Source organism: Sus scrofa, chromosome 9, assembly GCF_000003025.6.
Source record: "Sus scrofa isolate TJ Tabasco breed Duroc chromosome 9, Sscrofa11.1, whole genome shotgun sequence".
Classification (NCBI taxonomy): domain Eukaryota; kingdom Metazoa; phylum Chordata; class Mammalia; order Artiodactyla; family Suidae; genus Sus; species Sus scrofa.
Genome location: NC_010451.4, coordinates 128645423 through 128665389, shown reverse-complemented (window position 1 = coordinate 128665389; position 19967 = coordinate 128645423). Strand labels below are relative to the sequence as shown.

The 19967-nt window shown below is 37.5% G+C and overlaps 1 protein-coding gene across 2 annotated transcripts in view; it reads left to right on the top strand.

Annotated features, from left to right (window-relative positions):
• Positions 5728-19967, top strand: part of KCNK2 (potassium two pore domain channel subfamily K member 2) — a 230431-nt gene continuing 216191 nt past the window's right edge. Inside the window, exon 1 of one of the 2 annotated variants that reach the window (XM_021102132.1) lies at positions 5728-6145. In XM_021102132.1, the coding sequence (XP_020957791.1) occupies positions 6112-6145 (34 nt within the window). In that variant the 5' untranslated portion in view covers positions 5728-6111. The remainder of the gene's footprint in view (positions 6146-19967) is intronic. The other variant, XM_021102126.1, reaches the window with a different exon arrangement.

Here is a 19967-nt window from a genome sequence, read left to right as displayed (position 1 = left end):
TATTTCCTGAGTTCCAAGTAAGAGTCTGAAAACAGAGTAATGAAGATGTGTTTGAGAGACCTGGTTTAGGAAGCTAAAGAAAACCATCTTTACCTGCCCCCCCCCTTTTGACTTTGGGTTATCCATGTACAGTTAAACTCTGTTTGTCTGGAAATAGATAGGAAAGTCTTCCAAACAATGCCAAGAATCAGATGCCTCGTTAGAGCTGTCTTCCCAGAGCAAACGAAAGAGTTAGATCTGTGGATTTCAAAGGGCTTCCCTCCAGGCTGCCTATAGAGTAAACAAGAAGAGGTAAGAAGCCAGAAATGCAGGTGGAGAAGTTGAATCAATAAACTTGAAATTCAGAAAACTGCAGTGTGAGTAACAGTCTTTCAGATAAACAAGGTTGAGAAGTATAAGTGCTTAATATAAATACGTTTTCTGGATGCTAGAGGAAGAGATCTATATAGGAAAACATGCATTCTAGAAATCAACAATGTGAGGGGTCAAAATAAAATTATTAGGCCAATATCCTTCTAAAGAAAGCTATTATATACTAAAGTGTCATGAGGGACTTGATTTTAAAAGTAAGGGGCAATTAACTTTGGGATGGAATACTGAAATGACTCGAGTTCCATATAAAGGATAAAGAATGGAAGAAGGCAATCCCTTGAAAGGCATACATTTTCAGGAGATAAAATATCTTGAGGAACCTTTTAACTCTGTGATACTCTAGAAAGAGCCAGTAGTTTCTGGGTTATTTATACTCTAGTGGCAAATCGCTTCTTATAATTTGTTAATGTAGGCCCTAAATATATACATTTGGAGAGCTTGTTGAAGTTCTCGAGCGTGCTCTACGGAAATGAAACCTCTACCTCTGAAGATGCGGAACAGTGGCTTGTGGGATAAATCATGCCTACAGATGTTTTTCAGGGTATTTTCAAAATCAGGAAGTATTACAAACAATTTTAATATGTGGCCACGCTCGGTGCTCAGTCCTTCACAGAAAATATTGGCTGGCGGCGAGGAGAAAGTATACCCTTGATCAGTATCTCTCCTGTTAGCCTCATCTTCACCACTCTAGTCTATTGAATCAAGTCCGTTGATTCCTGTAGACAATTGCATTTTTTTTTTTTGTCTTTTTGCCTTTTCTAGGGCTGCTCCTGTAGCATATGGAGGTTCCCAGGCTAGGGGTCCAATCGGAGGTGTAGCCGCCGGCCTACACCAGAGCCACAGCAACGCGGGATCCGAGCCGTGTCTGCAACCTACACCACAGCTCACGGCAACGCCGGATCCTTAACCCACTAAGCAAGGCCAGGGATCAAACCCGCAACCTCATGGTTCCTAGTCGGATTCATTAACCACTGAGCCACGACAGGAACTCCCAACAATTGCATTTGTGACTGCATTCCTCTTCACACAACCACCTTCAAGAAAATTACTCCATATTTAATTTTCTGAGGAACTTCCATACTGTTTTCCATAGTGGTTCAGAAATCCCACCCTTGGGCATCTGTCCAGACAAAACTATAATTCAAAAAGACACAGGCACCCCTATGTTAATTGCAGCACTATTTACAATAGCCAAGACATGGAAACAAGGTAAATATCCATCAATAAATGAATAGATTAAGAAGATGTAGTACAAATATACAATGGAATACATCTCATCCATAAAAAAGAAAGAAATAATGCCATTTGCAGCAACGCGGATGCAAGTAGAGATTCTCATTCTAAGTCAGAAGAGAAAGGCAAATACCATGTGATATCACTTATAAGTGGAATCTAAACTATAGCACAGATGAACCTACTTACAAGAGGGAAACAAACATGCAGACATAAAGAGCAGACTTGAGGTTGCCAAGGGGGAGGTAGGAGGGAGTGGCATGGACTGGGAGTTTAGGATTGGTAGATGCCAATTATTACATTTAGAATGGATAAGCACAGGGAACAAAACCAGTCTCTTGGGGTAGAGCATGATGGAAGACAACATAAGAAAAGGAATGTCGGAGTTCCTGCAGAAACAAACCTGACTAGTATCCATGAGGATGCGGGTTTGATCCCTGGCCTTGCTTAGTGGGTTAAGGATCCAGCATTGCCATGAGCTGTGGCGTAGCTTGCAGATGTGTCTTGGATCCCACATTGTGGTGACTGTGGTATAGGCCAGCAGCTGCATCTCTGATTCAACCCCTAGCCTGGGAACTTCTATATGCCATGGGTGCAGCCCTAAGGAGGAGGAGAAGGGGGAGGAGAAGAAGAAGAAGAAGTAAAGGAATCGTATAGTGCATATATATGTCTATGACTCTGTCACTTTGCTGTAGAAGCAGAAATTGGCACAACGTTGTCAATCAACTATACTTTACCAAAAAAAAAAAAAAAACGAAAATTAGTTCAGAGAGATGTCATCCAAGTATTCGTGTTATAAACTTGTTGTTAGGGAGTGCTAACTTTGGTTGCAGCATGGTTGGTGGCTTTGCTTGGCTCACGTGCTCCTCATGGGTGTCTCTGGCCAAACCTCCAAGTTCGCCTCTGTCACAGGTGCCATGTTTGTGTGTTGCCTGTGCTTTCTTGGGACACTTCACCCGCTTCAGCTTGGGATTTTGCTTCCATCTTCTGGTACTGAAAGCTAGTTCTAGTTTCACAGGTTGAGGTATCTTGATGTTGTTGTAGATTTATCCACGTGACTGAATATGACTGGTTTCTTATTTCAATATTCTTGCGGTAGATAGACTGTACAAATGGCCCCAACTGTCCATGCCCCTCTATATCTATATCCCTTGGCAGCGAATCCCCCTTACCCCTAAACATACACACTGACCCTGGCCTTAGCCTTGTGTCTTGCTTTGGCCAATGTGGTCCAAGTTGACCCAAACAGTCATTAAAAGGCATCTGTGCATTTGCACTTCCTCTCTTGCCTTTGCTTGCCTTGAAAACATATTTAAGCTGGCCAGAGAGCATTCTTGAGCCAACCTACTGAAAGGATGTGAAAGATAGGTACAAGTGAAGGTAAAAGGAGAAGTGCTCAGTTGTCCAAGCTGAGTCTTATATTAACCTCCAGAAAGTTGACCCTCAAACATGTTAGAGAGCCCAGCCAGTATCTCATCACACCTACCTACATGCAACTGATGCTCAGATAAGACCAGAATTGTCATGCTGACCTATTAAATACTCAGCAATAATGAATGCCTATTAGTTTAAGCCATTGAGTTTTGGAGTAAGTGCATTATGAAGCAATGACTGACAGATACCATGTCCCAATTAGTGAGATTTTGGTTGTATTTACCATATAGTTTTCTCCTGAGAAATGAACCTATAGGAGAAGTTTTGGCAGTCACACACTGCCAGGAAAATAGTCTTAGAATATTTTTAAGTTTCTCAGAAGCAAAAGAATAGAAAATAATTGAAGGGTTACTTTGAGGTAGGTTGTTTCCATTTGGGAGAGTATAAACATATCTAAAAATTGAACATCTTCTGGGGACATTCAAACCCAATGTTTGTGTTGCAAATGGCATTCCAAACCCATTTCCACATAGGTAAGGAGATCTTGTGCTGGCATACAGAAACTATTTCCCAACAAACCATTGCATTCACTGTTACTTTGAGGTCTCTATGCAGAAATGTGATTGGAAATAAGTGCATTAGGGACCTCAGGAGGTTTGGCAGTGCATTTTAGATGCTAAGCCACACAAGTTAGGAATCTGGGATGGAAATCTCCTAAGAAGAACGATTCTCATGGAATTTCCAATCTCTTTTTTTTTTTTTTTTTGGCAGAATTTTAAATTCTGTGGAAATGGCTCATGTTGCAAGACTTTAGTGTGGTGCTGGTCAGCACCAGGAAGAAGAGTGGCCCAGGAAAGGAAAACCACACCAATGTGGCTGCATGTTTTCACGCCTTTGAAAAGGTTTGGGTTTGGTTCAAACCAAGAAACAGCACTTGGGGTTTTTATTTTGTGCCAACTCCTTCAAATACCATTCACCTGACTCATGGAGCTTTGAACATCAGGAGGAAACAAGCCCTCAACCACCATTAATACCTCCTTATCTTTCAACCCCTTACTAACTACCATTTGTCATTCCCAGCATGACTTTCATTCCAGCAGCTTCCACCTTCTCCATCCTCCAGGTCACCCTTCAGCTTTCTCACATACAAATATGAGGGGTCGGCAAATGCTCATGGGTTAGGACTTTTTCATCAACTGGTCTAGTTCTAGGATGCTAATTTAAAGGGATCTTAATGTCTAGACTTTAGAATCATTTACAGCACTGAATTACTTGACCTCTAGTAATATGGTAATATCTGGATTTGAAATGCAGAAACTCTTTCCCACGAAGTTAAAACAGGATAAGGATAATCTGATTTAGTTTATTTTTCAAGTTGCCCGTGGTTGGGTACTTCATCAGATTATAGCATCAGATGGTACTAATGCAGCCAAGGTCAGGGGTTCACATCTCTGTCTGGTCCAATTAGCATTATCATTTTTCCCATTCCTCTTCCGTCCCCGTCTATCTCAGCCAAGCCTCCCACAAATTAGTGCAACTGTACAAAGGAATGTCCAGGAGAGAGCGTAGATTCAGTGAAACCTCACTCTTATTTCTGGAAAAACCACTAACAGTTTGTGTGCTATTGCTGCGTATGTGTACATGTAATAAGTTTGCACATGGCGAGGGTTGTTCTGATATGTGCAGCCATAAATATAAGTGTCTGTCTATCAAACCTCTCTCATATGATTTGAAAGTATGCATTGTTTTAGTCAGATGGAAGGATTATGTTACTTGAATACTCGTGTTTAATGTACATTATCACATTTATTATCATATCAAAACCAGATGGTCAAAATTTGGGCTAGAATTCCATAATACGGATTGTATTACCTCAGGGTCACCCTACCACCTAATGCTCACTGCTCAGCTGTATTTTGTTATGGCTCTAATAGAGCAATAATGTGTTTCTACAAGTCTTAGTCTGGTATTAGATGACATGTGGGCTAATTTTGGTGAGTTGAGCAGACTGGTAGGGGGTTATACAAACCAGAGCAAAATTTGCTTCCCCAACAATAAGAAAATATGTGAAGAATTATTGCTAATAGTCAACGTATCTTTCTCTCTCACTCACTTACTCACTCTCTCTGACTTTTGCTCATCCTCTCTCCTTACCTCCTCTTTTCTCTCACTTACTCCCTCTTTCATTCTTTATTTTGGCTCCTTTATTTAAAATTTGTTGTCATTTGTACTGTCTCCAAAATGCCCCTCAAACTCTCTCCAGAAACAGAATCTACCTCTAATTACTAATGTTCTTATCTCAGCAAAAGCTATTTGAAACTTTCCTCTTATTTGCCTTTCTTACATTGCTCCTGTACTGATAAAATTAAAACAAGCAAGCTCAGAAAAGTAATAGCATTCTTGATTTTTAAAATTATAATCAATGCTATTTAGATAAGGTTTGCAAAAAAGAAATAAGAGCCTATGTGGAACCAAGCCAACGATTCATCTGTTTGCATTAATAGGTTCCAGCAATGGTACTACAGGCACGGAAAGCCTGTTCGCCACTGCACTTAGCAAGCACATGAGCTTAAAAATAAACTTTGACAATGTAGATCTCTTTGTCCTTTCAGGAATGGAAAACATTATGTACTTCAAAGCATACTAAGCCTGATTTTAAAATATAGTTGGGATATTGTTACTGTGGCAATTGGGAGTGTCTTTGGGCTGCACACAGTACATGGATGCTTCGGGTGCAGTAGTACTTGAGCCACAGACTAGTGAGAATAAATGACGCTGGCAATTTTGATCTGCTCATTCACAAAGAAGAGGCTTCTGTGTTTTAAGTTCTCTGGAACAACTGGGGTATAGTTCCTCCTTTCGATCAGGGAATTTCTTCTTGAACCAAACTGCAAACACAGAGTGTTTGAGTGGCACATTTCACTTGCATAGAGCAGCATTTGTTCATTTTTGGGTGCTTTTGGACAGGAAATTGATCTACAGGGTAACGTTCACACAGAAAAAGGAAACAGTATGGGACGATGGCTTGTTAGTACAAGTGACTCTGTTTGGGAAATTACGGACAAGAAATCTTGGAGGAAGAACGGCATTAAAGATCAAAAGCATGATGACTCCTGATGAAAACATCCCCAAATGATGAACCCACGAGCAAAAAGGAACTTCTACTGTAAGTGTGTTAGCAATGTCTTATTATTTTTGAAATTTCTAGAGTATGTGGAGGAGATTTCCAAGCAAGTATTTAATGTAGGGAGTCTTCATTACAGACAAGTCTATAATTAAACTCATTGGGTGGTTCCAACAGAGGGTTAGTTACTGGAATTTTTTCCATGACCTTGCAACACAGATAAATTGCATGTTAACGTGGGCATGTTTTATGCAATAGGCATGTTATATCAGGCATTTATTGTGTGACGTACTACTTCTGGCAATGCAAAATTGATCAGCATTAAGTACAAATTCCATTACATTTGGATTCTAGTCATTTAAACGATGTTTGCTTTGGTCTCATGTTATGGTTAATCTTGTAATCAAATTTTTCATAAGTAGCTTGACACACATTATCTGTAATTTACTTAGATATTAGCTCTTTCCTCCATGAATCTAATTTGTAGAGTAGGAAAGCAGCAGCTTAGAATATTGGAAATGGAGAAGAAAAGGTATGATAGTTTAAAACTTGGGAGCTAATGCCTTTTTAAATTTTTATATTTCCATAACTTATTTGATAAGTAATTTTGTTTGAAAATTGTTTAGACGCCTCTATGTTAGACTTCTGACTCCATAAGAATATTGTTATGGTCTTGGAAAATGTGAATCAATTTATCAGTAGCATAACTCCATGTAAATATTAAATATAGCTAAGTCCATCTTTAGTGCCTGGCACAGAGTCCATACTTAGATGATAGTTTTTGAATAGTTTCATATGCTGCTGTTGGATAATAGAACAGGTATTCATTTTGTATAGTAATCATTTCATATCAGGATTTTACTTTATGAATTGATCCATGAATGCGATTGGACTGTTTAACCAAGAACCGTATAATAATGGGGTTACATTGCTTTGCTACTTTTGATAAGGGATTTCTTTAAAAATCAAATTTCTAAATTTCTAATTGATTTCTATTCTTGGTTATTTTTCTTTTGAAGGACAAAAAAGGTTGTCCAACTTAATTGTTTATCTGAAGGGATATCAGCAAGTTTTGGAGCAATTCATTATATAAAATATCAGCTTATTTCCAATTGGTGTGTAATTTTCAGGTGCTGGGGTTTAAGGCATTGAGACTTGGAATTAACAATTTTGGAGCCCCCTCTGCTGAGGGTTGGTGGGTAGGTCAAGACACTGATCAAGTCCTCACATGGGGGAGATCATTTTTTTTTAGGTGTAAGGGTCATGAAAATAACCTAAGAGCTGAGTGGATGAAGAGATTCTTGGAGTCAAACCAAGTGTTTCTGGAGTGACGGAAGAGAAGTAAAACATACAGAGAAAGGCAGTGAGTGGGAGAGAGCTGGAGAGACAAGGGAAACTCATTACAGATGCCATCTCATATGATCACTGTTCTAGTACTCTGTTTTTTTTCTATATCATTTGCTGTAGATACTTGTTAAACTAAACGCATGTCCTTCTATTACTACAAGCAGGAAACAAGAATGCTGTACCCATGATTTTATTGCATCTTATTAGACGTGATGGTGGGATCTTCTGGGCAGGAGATGATGGAAGCTATAACTAAGCAACAATTATCATCAGTGCTAAAGACTTCTGCATAATCGTATATAACATTTGGATAAGCTCAAATTATCCCATTAACGTGTTCAGTTCAGTCTCTTACTTGGAGGTGTATTTTACAAGTGATATATCCAGGCAGATCTATCAGAATGTAACTATAATTATAGTAAGATATTCTATAGGAATCACTTGGAAGTTCTTTTAAGAATTAAAAGATTGGGTGATATTATCTATCTGAACACCTTTTTAGGCTAAAACCACCTAGATTTGTTATGCAGAATTCTGAGACCTCAATCAAGAAATGATGTAACTTTAGATAATTCTCAGGTCTTCCTTTTCAAGGAAAGATATGGCATTTGGTTATAATCTGAAACCTGTGTGTGGTAGAGTGATTTTGAGGATTATCTTCAAAAGGAAATAATAGGCTTAGAAGCCCCTCCCCCTCCCAGGATCGGGATGTTGTTATTTATGGCAAATGGTAACTTGAATTTTAATGGCACATTATAATTTTTTCCTAGTTAGTTGTTTGACCTGAGAAAGCTCTCTTGCCAGGACTGTCCAAAGATGTGCTGTATCAGGAGAAATCAGCCACTGGTAGATGGAGAGGTTCAGTGTGGAAGGAAAGCAAGTAGTTTGAATCAGACCAATGTGTATTGAAATTCCAGATTCCTCACTAATAAACTGCGTGACTGTGAGCAGATTACTTAAGCTCTAAGCGTCTGGTTTCCTGTGTATAAAATGAGGTTAATAATTATTCCCTTTTAGAATTATTGTAAAGATTAAATGAAATAGTTTATGTCAACTGCTTGCCCTGTAAGATAGTTAACCTCCATGAACTTTAGAGATCTTTTTAATTTTGTCATTCTGGTAATTCTAGATGTTTAATATAACCTAAATTTCTTGCTTGTGCTAAATGCTATCCAAAGGTGGAACTCAATAGAAATATCTCTTCTCCGCCTGACAGGCTCTACATACAAGGAAATTGTAAAGCAAAGCTGTTAACAAGTGCAGTACAAGAACAAGGCAATTGGAAAGAGTGACTTGAAAATTATGCAGTCTTGTGTGTGTGTGTGGTGTTTTAGATGTGTTAGGTAGTCTAAATCAATTTGACTGACTGTTCTACAGTCTTCAGTGCCGAAAAGAGTAGAAATGCTAAGTTGGTCTTGGTTAATTAATTTCCCCTTTCATCCTGTGTCTAATCATCTTAGGAAACCCACCATAGCCAGCAAAGTCATTCTCAGCAGAAATGGTTTTGGAGAGTGTAAGGACTGAAATTGTTAATCTTCAGAATCGTTCCTATGACATCTTTCTCTTTTTTTAAATGATTTTTATTGTTTCCATTTCAGTTGGTTTACAGTGTTCTGTCAGTTTCCTACTGCACAGCAAAGTGACCCAGTCACGCGTATGTGCATACATTCTTTTCCTCACATTATCCTCCATCATGATTCATCATAAGTGGGTAGATATAGTTCCCAGGGATAGGCAGCAGGACTCTGACATCTTTCTACGCTGCCTGTAAAAGCCAAAGTTTTAAGTGGATGGTATATTTTCATGAGTTAATTTATTGTGCCCATTTGTTACAACGGCAAGTGCAAAGCACCTGGCAGAACCACCATTCTTATACTACTGCTTAAACTAGCTTAGCTATTGTTTACACATCACAGACATGAAAGAACAATCTAGCTATTAGATTTCCTGTCTGGAAAGTTACTTTCTGCTTGGGAGAGTGTTAGCCGCAGCTATTAAAGAAAATATTGTCTTGCATCTCCCTAGTGCCATTTTCTTTTAAAATGTTTCTACATGTATAATTTCATGTTTTCCTCACTTTTAAAGTAGAGAGGGCTGCTATATGTACTCTATTTACTGTATAATATGAGTAATAAAACAGAGATTGGGCAGAATTGTCCAAGGAGAAGGCTAAATATAAAGTGAGACTTTGCATCTAGTATAATTTGTCTAATGGTTTTATGACTATCTCTGATTTTTATCCAGAAATATATGATTCGTCTGCTTCTCTCATGCCTTAATAGGAACCTTAAACTTGAGCTCTAATTAACACCTTGTTTTATGCCTCTACAGAGGTCCAGGCAATCAGACATACAAAAAGAGATACTGCACCTAGGTTCAACCCCAGTTAGGTGTGCAGAAAACCTGCGTCCCAGATTTCCTGTCTCCTCTGCTACCCATATATCCAAAACACTTCTACAAAGTAGAAGTGCTTGTGTTTGCTCATTAAATTTTTTATTTTACAGAGGAGTTAAGGCCACAGTCGTGCTCTTGGCCACCTTCCTTGTCTAAAATGCCATAAATCTGGACAATTTTGTTTTATGTAATTTATGTTATTTTATTTGTCTTATATTTATATTGTTATTTATTTATATTATTTATATATATGACATATACACACATTTATAACCAATTAGGAAAGTGATAACATCACGTAAAACTCTGCTCCATAGCTCCTCGAAGGCTGATAAACCTCTTCTTGTAGGCATAAATTGTGAGACTGAGGGCAGGGTTATATCTGTTGATTTGTGTCTAGTATCAGAAGTCTTCCTTGGTATGACTGAAGATATTAGCCTGCGAGAACCACAATTTACAGGTGCAAGAGAAAACCAGCCAACTGTATATCAGCAGGGGCCAAATATCTCACACAAATTATCCATTAGGCAACTTAAGTGTGTTGATTTTTTTTAATCAGCAGCTCTGCGTGCAATATTCTCTTAGCTAAGTTCTTAATTTTCTTTTCATTTGAAAGGTTAACTTTGCCTCTTGTTCTGTATGATACCTTCCTCAGTTGATGGCATTTCATGAAAATTTCCGTTCCCACAAGCAATGTTTGAGAAGTCTAGTTACTCTGCCTCCTTGTCAGCACTTGGCATCATCAGTCAGTTTCACTGTTTGGTTGTTTTTACTTCCTCTCCATTCTAATAGGTGGATAATGGCATCTCATTATGGTTTTAAGATGGTGAGCATCTTTTCACGTGCTTATTTATGATCTGAATATCTTGTTGGGTGAAATGTCTGTTCAAATCTTTTGTTCATTTTTTTATTGGATATTTGTTTTCTTATTGTTGGTGTTGAGAGTTCCTTTAAAATTATCAATTAGATTCATACCTAGTTACTTCATTTGTTGAAGCTATTCTAGATGACACTTTAAAAATTCTGTTTCTAATTTTTATTGCTGGTATATAAAAGTATGTTAGATTGTTTTTATGTATTGACGTTTATCTTGTGAGTTTTCTAAGCTCATTTCCTAGTTCTAAGACCTTTATATGGAAGTTATTTAGATTTTTCATGTAGGTCACATAGCCTATGAATAGAGACAGTTTTATTTCATTCTTTCCAGTACATGTGCCTTTTAGTTCCTTTCCTCACCCTATTGTGTTGGCTAAGGCTTTCAGTACTATTTTGAATAGGAGTGGTGAGAACAAACACCTTCGATTTGTTCCTGATCTCAGGTGGAAAAGACTGACTCTTCACCATTTGATGGGGTGCTTGTAAATACCCCTTTATCAGATTAAGAAAGTTTTCTTCAATTATAATTACTACAATATGTGATATAATTCGCTAAGAGGTTTTATTGTGGCTGAGTTTTAATTTTTCAAATCCTCATTCTGCATCTATTGATGTGGTCATGTGGGTCAAACAAAAAGGTTTTTTTAAATGTAGTCTGTAATCATACTGTTGGTTATATTAATTTTTTTGAGATTATTCTATATGTAACCTGAATTAAAGAAATGACTAATTATGATATATTCTAATTTTATCATCTCCTGTGACCTTGAAAAGCAGGATTTTTAATAGGGAAAAAATGAGATGCAGAAGATATGGAAGAAGTATAAACTTTTTAGTATTGAACTTGAATTGGAAATATCAGTATTAACTCATAAGGTACTTAATATACATACATATGTACTGTACATAGGAGATATATATATATGCAATTGAGAACATATGTAATAGGGTAGGTATGTAATATGATTGGTATGATGTAGATGTAAATCTAAATATATTACCCAGCTCTGTCCACTGGAAAGGCCTAGAAAAAATCACCAAGCTCTCAGTAACAATGAGAATCTTAAGTACAAAAGTTGTGGTCTTAATATATCATTTTCCCAACAAAAGAAGCCAAGAGACCTTTGAGAAATGTGTGGTGGGTCCAAGTACAGGTCAGGATATGTAGAAGATGAACATGAACGTAGATATTTTATCATATCCTATAATGAAGATGCTCTCAAGGCTGATAGATCTGTACCTTGGTTCACGAATGTGGAACCAATTTTCAAAGGCTACTATTAGCTAAAAATGAGACAATTTGAACAGGATAATAATTCCAATGGGAAAAAAAATAATTGCAATGAACTGAAATCCACCTAATGTTAAATCCATGAGTTCATAATGATAAGAAAAAAATTACCTGGGAATTCAGGGAATGCCTTTTCAAAGTGACAGCTGAAATCGAAAGATAAGTAGGAAGGAGTTCCCGTGAAGGAGTTCCCGTCGTGGCTCAGTGGAAATGAATCTGACTAGCATCCATGAGGACGCAGCTTTGATCCCTGGCCTCACTCAATAGGTTAAGGATATGGCGTTGACGTGAGCTTTGGTGTGGGTCATAGACACAGCTCGGATCTCGTGTTGCTGTGGCTGTGGTGTAGGCCGGCGGGCTAAAGCTCCAATTTGACCCTTAGCCTGGGAACCTACATATGCTGCAGGTGTGGCCCTAAAAAGACAAAAAAAAAAAAAAAAAAAGTAAGGTAAGTAGGAAACAGCTGGTGAAGACAGTGGAAAGAATATATGTGTACAGCCAAAGAATGTGTAGCAGGAAGACAGTGAATGAAAGTGGGAGGTTCAAAAGGAGATCGAAGGGGTTAAAAATGAGATTGGCAGGGCCAAGCATTCAGGGCCATGTAATCATGCTAAGGATTTGGTCTTTCATTTTAAAAGCAATAGAGACTTCTTGAAAAGTTTTATGTAGGGAAGGGACATTTTCAGATTTGTGGTTTTAAAATATTGGGCTCTCTGGGCTCTGGTCAACTCTGTATTATGAAGACATCTTTCTTTATAACCTCTCTTTGACAAAGAGAATTCCCGCTGTATTATCCAGCTGTGCATAACTGAACTTGTCAGTTCAGTGACTCTTTAATGAGTCTCCTTTTAATATCTGCCCCCGGCCAAAGTTTCAATGAAGAATCAAGAGAAAAATTAAATGGAGATAGAAATACACACACACACACACACACACAAATATACACACAGAGAGAGGGAGAGAGAGAAAGAGGATGTGTGTGTTAGGGGCTGCCGCAAGTAAGAGATGGAGGTGGCTGGGTCTGGCAAACACCTGTGGAATGCATTTCTCTTTCAATATGAAAAAAAAAAAAAAGGCAGTCTAAGAAATGCCTGTTACTCTTTGGAATAATTCTGTAATCTTCTATGTCCTAAGTATTTGATAGTACAAGCCCTTTTATCCTTATTCCACCATTATCAGTAACTGGTTATAGCATGGTTTTCTCCAACAGAGCCTGGACTGCATGTAATTTTTATGATAGAAAAGAAACAAACTCAGAGATACAGAGAACAAACAAGTGGTTACCAGTGGGGAGAGGAAATGGAGGAGGGGCGATATACGGGTAGAGAATTAAGAGGTACAAACTGTTACATACAAACTATTACGTAAAAACAAGCTACAAGGATATATTATTGTACAATGCAGGGAATATAGCCAATATTGTATAACTACAAATGGAATATAACTTTTAAAATTATGAATCACTATATTATATACCTGCAACTTATATAATATTCTCCATTATACTTCAATTTAAAAGAAAAATCAAAATATCAGGAAGACCTTTTCTGTCTGATAAAGTGATATCACTTTGCTTCTTCTGAACAAATAAAATTACTGAACAGATAAAATTGCTTATTTTTACAGTTTGTTTTTTACCTTTTCTGAAATAACCTATAGACTTTTTAAAAAGCAGGTCACAGTGAGAGACTTTGCATTTCTTAACTGAGTTCGCATAAGAAAAAAACCCTATTTTTATGTAAAAAGAGCTCTTTCTCCCCCTTGAGAAACACCCAAGAGCAGGGCTCAGATAAGTCGTCCAGTATGACAATGTCAGTTGTTAATGGCTAGTACCTGTTAGTTGTCATATCTGTTCTAATTGGTCAGTGTTGATGCATCAATGTTTATTAAATATCAAAAACTCTGTTTATGAATATTAAAATGTTTAAAATTGTCATTTGGAACACATCGCAATTAATTCACCTTCTATATGGTTGAAATTAGAGGTTGAGGATCGGCAACATTCAGACATACCACATGCACTCTTTTTAGGGGCCAGGGAAGGAAGATCATTAAAGAGATTTATTTAGTGGTGTTTTAGGTCATCTCGTCTTGCATTGTCAGTTTTCCGGAGTGCTTGGTTATTTTGCCTCGCATGGAGAACACTCCAGCTGGTTTGCCTCTGTTATGCTCTCCTTCCTTTCTTTGAAACGACATTATTGTTTCGCTTGTAAAAAGGAGACTATGCTTTTTGACCATGTTTTATTAAGAAAGAAAAGCTAGAGGATTTAGTTCAACATGAGTCATCATAAATCTGTTAGTCAAAGTTCATAGTTTGACTGTCTTTTCCTCCCTTGTTGAATGAATGTGCATTTTCTATCATCTGTGCTCATTCTTTGGTAGTTCATTAGGTGTCATTCTGAAGGGTGATGTTTTGGACATTTTCAGGGGGGGCATTCTTTAAGGATGATTTTGTGCTATGAACCCTATTAATACTATTTGGGACTTATTTATTGAATCAGTGTTTTGAGCTTGGAAGTATTATTAATAATCAAAGATAAGGTCTGACTACAAAGACTTTAAGACTACCTTTCTTGAATGTCTTGTAAATTGGCTAAAACCCGGTGACAACACCTATTTTCTTGTGGGGCTCGTATATCATCTCAGAAGCCAACTTCAAAAGAGGGTTTCCAAAAATATTTTCAAAACCAACACCTTTAGATCTTAATGGTTTCCCAGTGTGATTATTTCAGGACAGTAATCATCTGGATGTGTGAATTCCAAAAACTTCCCTCTATACTTTATTCTTTGTTCCCACCACATATACGCAGACAAATAACTGGGATTAAAGAAACTCCAACTAAAATGTCATACATAAAATATCACCTCTTAATTTCATTTTATAAGTCTCCTGGTCTAGCTAACTCTAATCTTCCTGTATAATCAAACACATTTCAATAATGATGAGAAGTTTTACTCCTTTCAATAGTTTAAAATGATCCAAGTTAAAAAAAAAATTGCAGCGTATATACTTTTCATTGATAGATGATGGTTGGATATTGGATATTAAGAACATTCTTTAACTTTATAGTAATTGTCATCTATCTTTGGACAATGAGAAAATTTTGCTTGAGGTAGTCATGTGACGTACTTATAATTCTCAGCCTGTAAACCTCAATGTTTAAGAAATATGCTTTGATTTTTCTATAAAGTGAACTTAACTTTTATTTCAAGTTCCCCATTTTGCTTGGTAGAACTCTCATCTTAGATCCATGTGGGGTTTCTTCCATTGTTTCAGTCAATTCAGGATCTTCTCAGATTCTAGATTTGTGTCTAGGTTTGGGCGCTTTTAGAGATCCAAGTCCTTCGCATGGATATTTTGACATTTGCCTTGGTAACACTGGCTGTGCCATATCTGATTGGAGTTCTCAAAAATTGTATCCTTCTTGTCCTAAACATCAGGACTCAACAAGGCTGGCGATTTCTGAGCCCCTCTTAGACGACATGAGAGATGCGTGGCTTGTTCCCTTGTTCTGTTCTGTGTCCACAGGGGCTCTTTGATGACACCTCGGTCCCATTTTGGCTGGACACCTTGTGCAGCCTTACTGCTCAGATGCTATCACGCCAAGCAGGGCACAGTGCATTTTAAAGAATTAGCAATGTCGTACTGAGATCTGCCTAGCAAGTTCCAGGCCACAGGCTCCTCTGGGATTCCCCACACCTGTCTGAGGAGGTGCATTCTCTCCCTGCCTGACTTGGCCTAGGTCAGGGGAGGGTATAGGGTCCTTTCTTAATCTATCTTCCTGTTTCTGATTTTTATCTCCTTTTTCCAGCCCAGATTATCTTTATGTTCCCTGAAGTAGAAAAGAAAAAAACTTAACATTCATACACCATGATTTTTCCAACTTTAATGTATATATAAAGCATTTGGCTTTTGAAACTCAGAAATCAGTGATTTGTTTCTTTATTCTTTCCTTCCAAGAGGATATAAGTCTAGAATTGCTTTTATCAATGAGGGTAGATTTGCATGAGTAAAAAAGGATTTACTGGGACTGAAGAGAGAGAGCCAATTATATAATATCCAAGTCCGAATAGTATAGTTGTTTACATATGACTTTCCATAGCCTATAAATTTTTTCACTAAAGGAAGTGATCCTAAAATGTGAGACTTCTACTTTAATGGAGTTATTGCTACTATGAAACAGCTGTGTAAATCCCTTTCAAAGGACCAGTTTTGTGTTTTAGAAACTTTCTCTAAGGTTTAGTTTATTTTTTGTTGTTGCTTTTTTTTTTTCTTGTACAGTTAAATTACAAAAGAAATTTATTCTTGGAAATACATGGGCTCTTTGGGCTCTGGCCAACTGTCTATTACGAAAACGTCTTTCTTTGTACCTCTCTTTGACAAAGAGAATTCCTGCTGTATTATCCAGCTGTGCATAACTGATCTTGTCAGTTCAGTGACTTTTTAATGAATCTCCTTTTAATATCTGCCCCCGGCCATAAGTATGTCACTTCAGTATTATTTTATAGCTTGAATTGAGTTACACTGAAGCATTTTGAGAATGGAAAGACATGGCAGTATTTTACTTTAAATAACTCCATAACAATTATAGTCAAGAGTTGAGTGCCCTAGTTAGTGGGCCTGGGCATGTTGCAAACAGATTTAGCATCTAAGGATACATATAACAGCTAAAGTCTATTGATCAGCAGATGTCTTTAGTAAGCACCAGATTCCTAGATTTGTTTTGACATTGACCTTGACTAACAATGGGAATGGTGTGAAACAATTATACATTAAAAAAATAATTTTTAGTTTATAAGATACTCTTTCCCAGGTGAGAAAACTTGGGTGAGGGATGTTGCTCAAAGCCAGGTTGATCTATTATAGTGATTATGCGCGATTCCAGGTAGCTGGCCCTCAGTTTTACATTATGCTCTGTTTTGTTCTGTTTTGTTTCCCATCACTACATCCTCCTGGCTTTGATGTCTTGTTATTACGACACAGAAGAGAAGGGACAAATCTGCATACCCAGCGCTGGGGATTTTCCCTGCCACTGCAAGGAAGTCCACCTGGGGGCAGAAAGCAAAGCTGTTGCAGAAGTAAAGAATCCAGCAGGAGAAAGGAAGTGTGTCCCCTTTTGTGGACGGGTACATTTATTTTGCTCCTGGCAAAGTAGCGGTGGCATGAAGTACCTGAGGCAGGTGTAGCAACAGGATGAGGAGTGTGCGTCTGCCAGACACAGCCCTGCCCTGACACCCTGTGGACCCATAAGCCACATGGACTAAAGCACTCTCTGGTTGAGGCCAGTATTTGACAGATGACTTTCAGGGTGGAGCCAAGGCTGGGGCCATGTCAGGTGTCCACACAGCATCCATGGCATCTTCTCACAGTTAGTTCACAATGTTAAGAAGCCCAGTGTTGCAGGTGCCTAGTCCACTTGCCCAGAGAGTATCCTGGCATTTGAGACTGCATAAACCTATGCATTCTTCCAGGTTTATTGATACTGCCTTCATGCAAAACCACCTGGGCTAGGACAGGTTCTGTAGCAATAGACGTTTTGAAGATGACTTGCAGTTTTCTGCCCTAAAATTTTTCTCACACTATTCCTATGACTTCTTAAAATCTTACCTATACACTAAATACCACCTCTTTCATAAAGCTTTTCATTTCAGTGAAATTCCCACTGAACAAATGTTACTTAAATGTTAAAGAGGCCTAAATGAGAAAAAAAAAAAAGAAATAAACCTTCAGTGATTCATGAATGGTTTTCACTGTATAGGAAACCATCTGGCTGATTATCAGATATGTATTAGTGATATATGAAAGTAAAGCTAATTGCTCCACCATTGTTTTTATAGCCATCCCCTCACCAGAGCTAATAAATTAACAGCCTACAGATTAGACTGCTACAGCACTGTTCTTGCTCAAACATACATATCTACAGAAATTTATCTTTTTACTGAAATAAAATTATATATACTCATTACATTGCAGGTGTGTATTTAGCTTAATAATATGTCCTGCACATAAATTGGTTACAAGCCAGTGTGTCTAGTGGGGAAGAGTCAAGGCTTCAGGGTCACACTACCTGGGTCCAAACCCAAGCCCAGGGGCTCAATAATCGTATAACTTTGGAAACATTATTTAACCTCTTAGTTTTCTCATTTGTTAAATGAAAAAAATTATTTGAACCTCACAGGGTGGCTGCGAAGTTTAAATAAGTTACTGCACAGAAAGTGCTTAGAAAAGCAGACTCAATGCATATAGTTACACGTTCCCTGTATAGGTCAGAAAATAGGCATATCTCTGCAAACATAATTTTATGGAAACAAGCTTATCATAATGCTTTCATTTCAGTATAACGTTTCCTTTTTCTTTCTCCTTTTAGCCCCTACTCTCTTTCTTCTTCCCTGCATATTTGCCTCTCCTGCTCAAACCACTTGAAGTCATATAAACATCAGCAAGTGTAAACTCCCTTAACTAGTGTAGTCTCACATGAATTCTTCTGTAAATTCCCTGACAGTTATTGAAACAGATATCACATATATACATATGTACATGTGCACATATGTACACATATGTGTATATGTTTTTGTTATTGTTGGCTCTGCAAAAGTGAGACTGTATTATATAGAATTTTTTTTTGCCTCTTACTTTTCTCACACACTAGTTACTTTTGGAAACCCCTCCAGGTTAGCAGATATGATCAATAATATTATGTCCTGTGGACTCCCTAAATTTTCTGAATTATGTGAATAATATTTTGCTCTATGGATCACCACAATTTACCTCTTTGTGTACATATTTTTGCCACTACAGAGTACTGTAATAAACATCTGGGCTCACATATCTTATTTACTAGGGGTTATATTGCTATGGGATATATACCCAGGAGAGAGATTGCTGGGTCAAAAAGTTTATGTACTTTGAATTTTAATAAATCTTGCCAGATTGCTTTCTAAAGAAGCTGTACCCATTTGCACTGCTGCCAGCAGGGTAGAAAATGCTTTTTTCCACATGTTCCCACTGACAATATCATCACTACTTAAAATATTTGCCTGTCCCATAGGTTAAAGTAATGCCTTATTGTTAATTTGGTTTCAATTTCCTATTAGTGAATTAAAAAATATATTTATGTGTATTTATTGGCCATTTGGGTTTGCTCATCTGTGAATTCCTAATTTATATCTGTTGCTCATTTTCCTCTTAGGCTGTTGCCTGTTTCTTGTCAATTTGAAAAGCTCTTGATATAATTATAGCTTTTAAACTCTTATCTGTCATCTACATTGCAAACATGTTTTCTATTCTTTGTTTACTGTCTTTATTTATAGTATTTTCTGCTACACAATTCTTTCTTTGCTTCTGTGTCTTCCCAAGAAGTCCTAATAAAATATTAAAATTTTGGTTATATCTTACACCTTAATGTACCTTTTTTTTTTTTTTAATAAATGGCATGAGATAAGATTAGTCTAATTAGTTTTTTCAGGATGGATACCCAGTTTGGGGAGAAATTTTGTTCAACAGATTATTTTTTCTACCCCAAGTTGAACTACACCCTCATCAAATATTAAGATTAGTATGATTCAGGGAATTCCCATTGTGGCTCAGCAGGTTACGGACCTGACGTTTCTGTGAGGATGCGGGTTCGATCCCTGGCCTTGCTTAGTGGGTTAAGGATCCAGTGTTGCCTTGGCTTGGCATACACCTCAGCTACAGCTCCAATTTGATCCCTGGCCCAGAAACTTCCATATACCCTGGGTGTGGCTGTAAAAAGAAAAAAAAAAGATTAATATAATTCACAGATTTCATAGTTCCATGAGTCAATTCTTTATATTGTTGTTTCAAAGGGAATATTTTCTCCTTTTTCTTTTTCTAAGGACATATGTTACTAGAGAAGAGAAAAATCTATTGATTTCAGTATTTACCTGGTATACGGTCATTCCATAAATTCTCTTATCGATGCTCGTAGCTTTTCA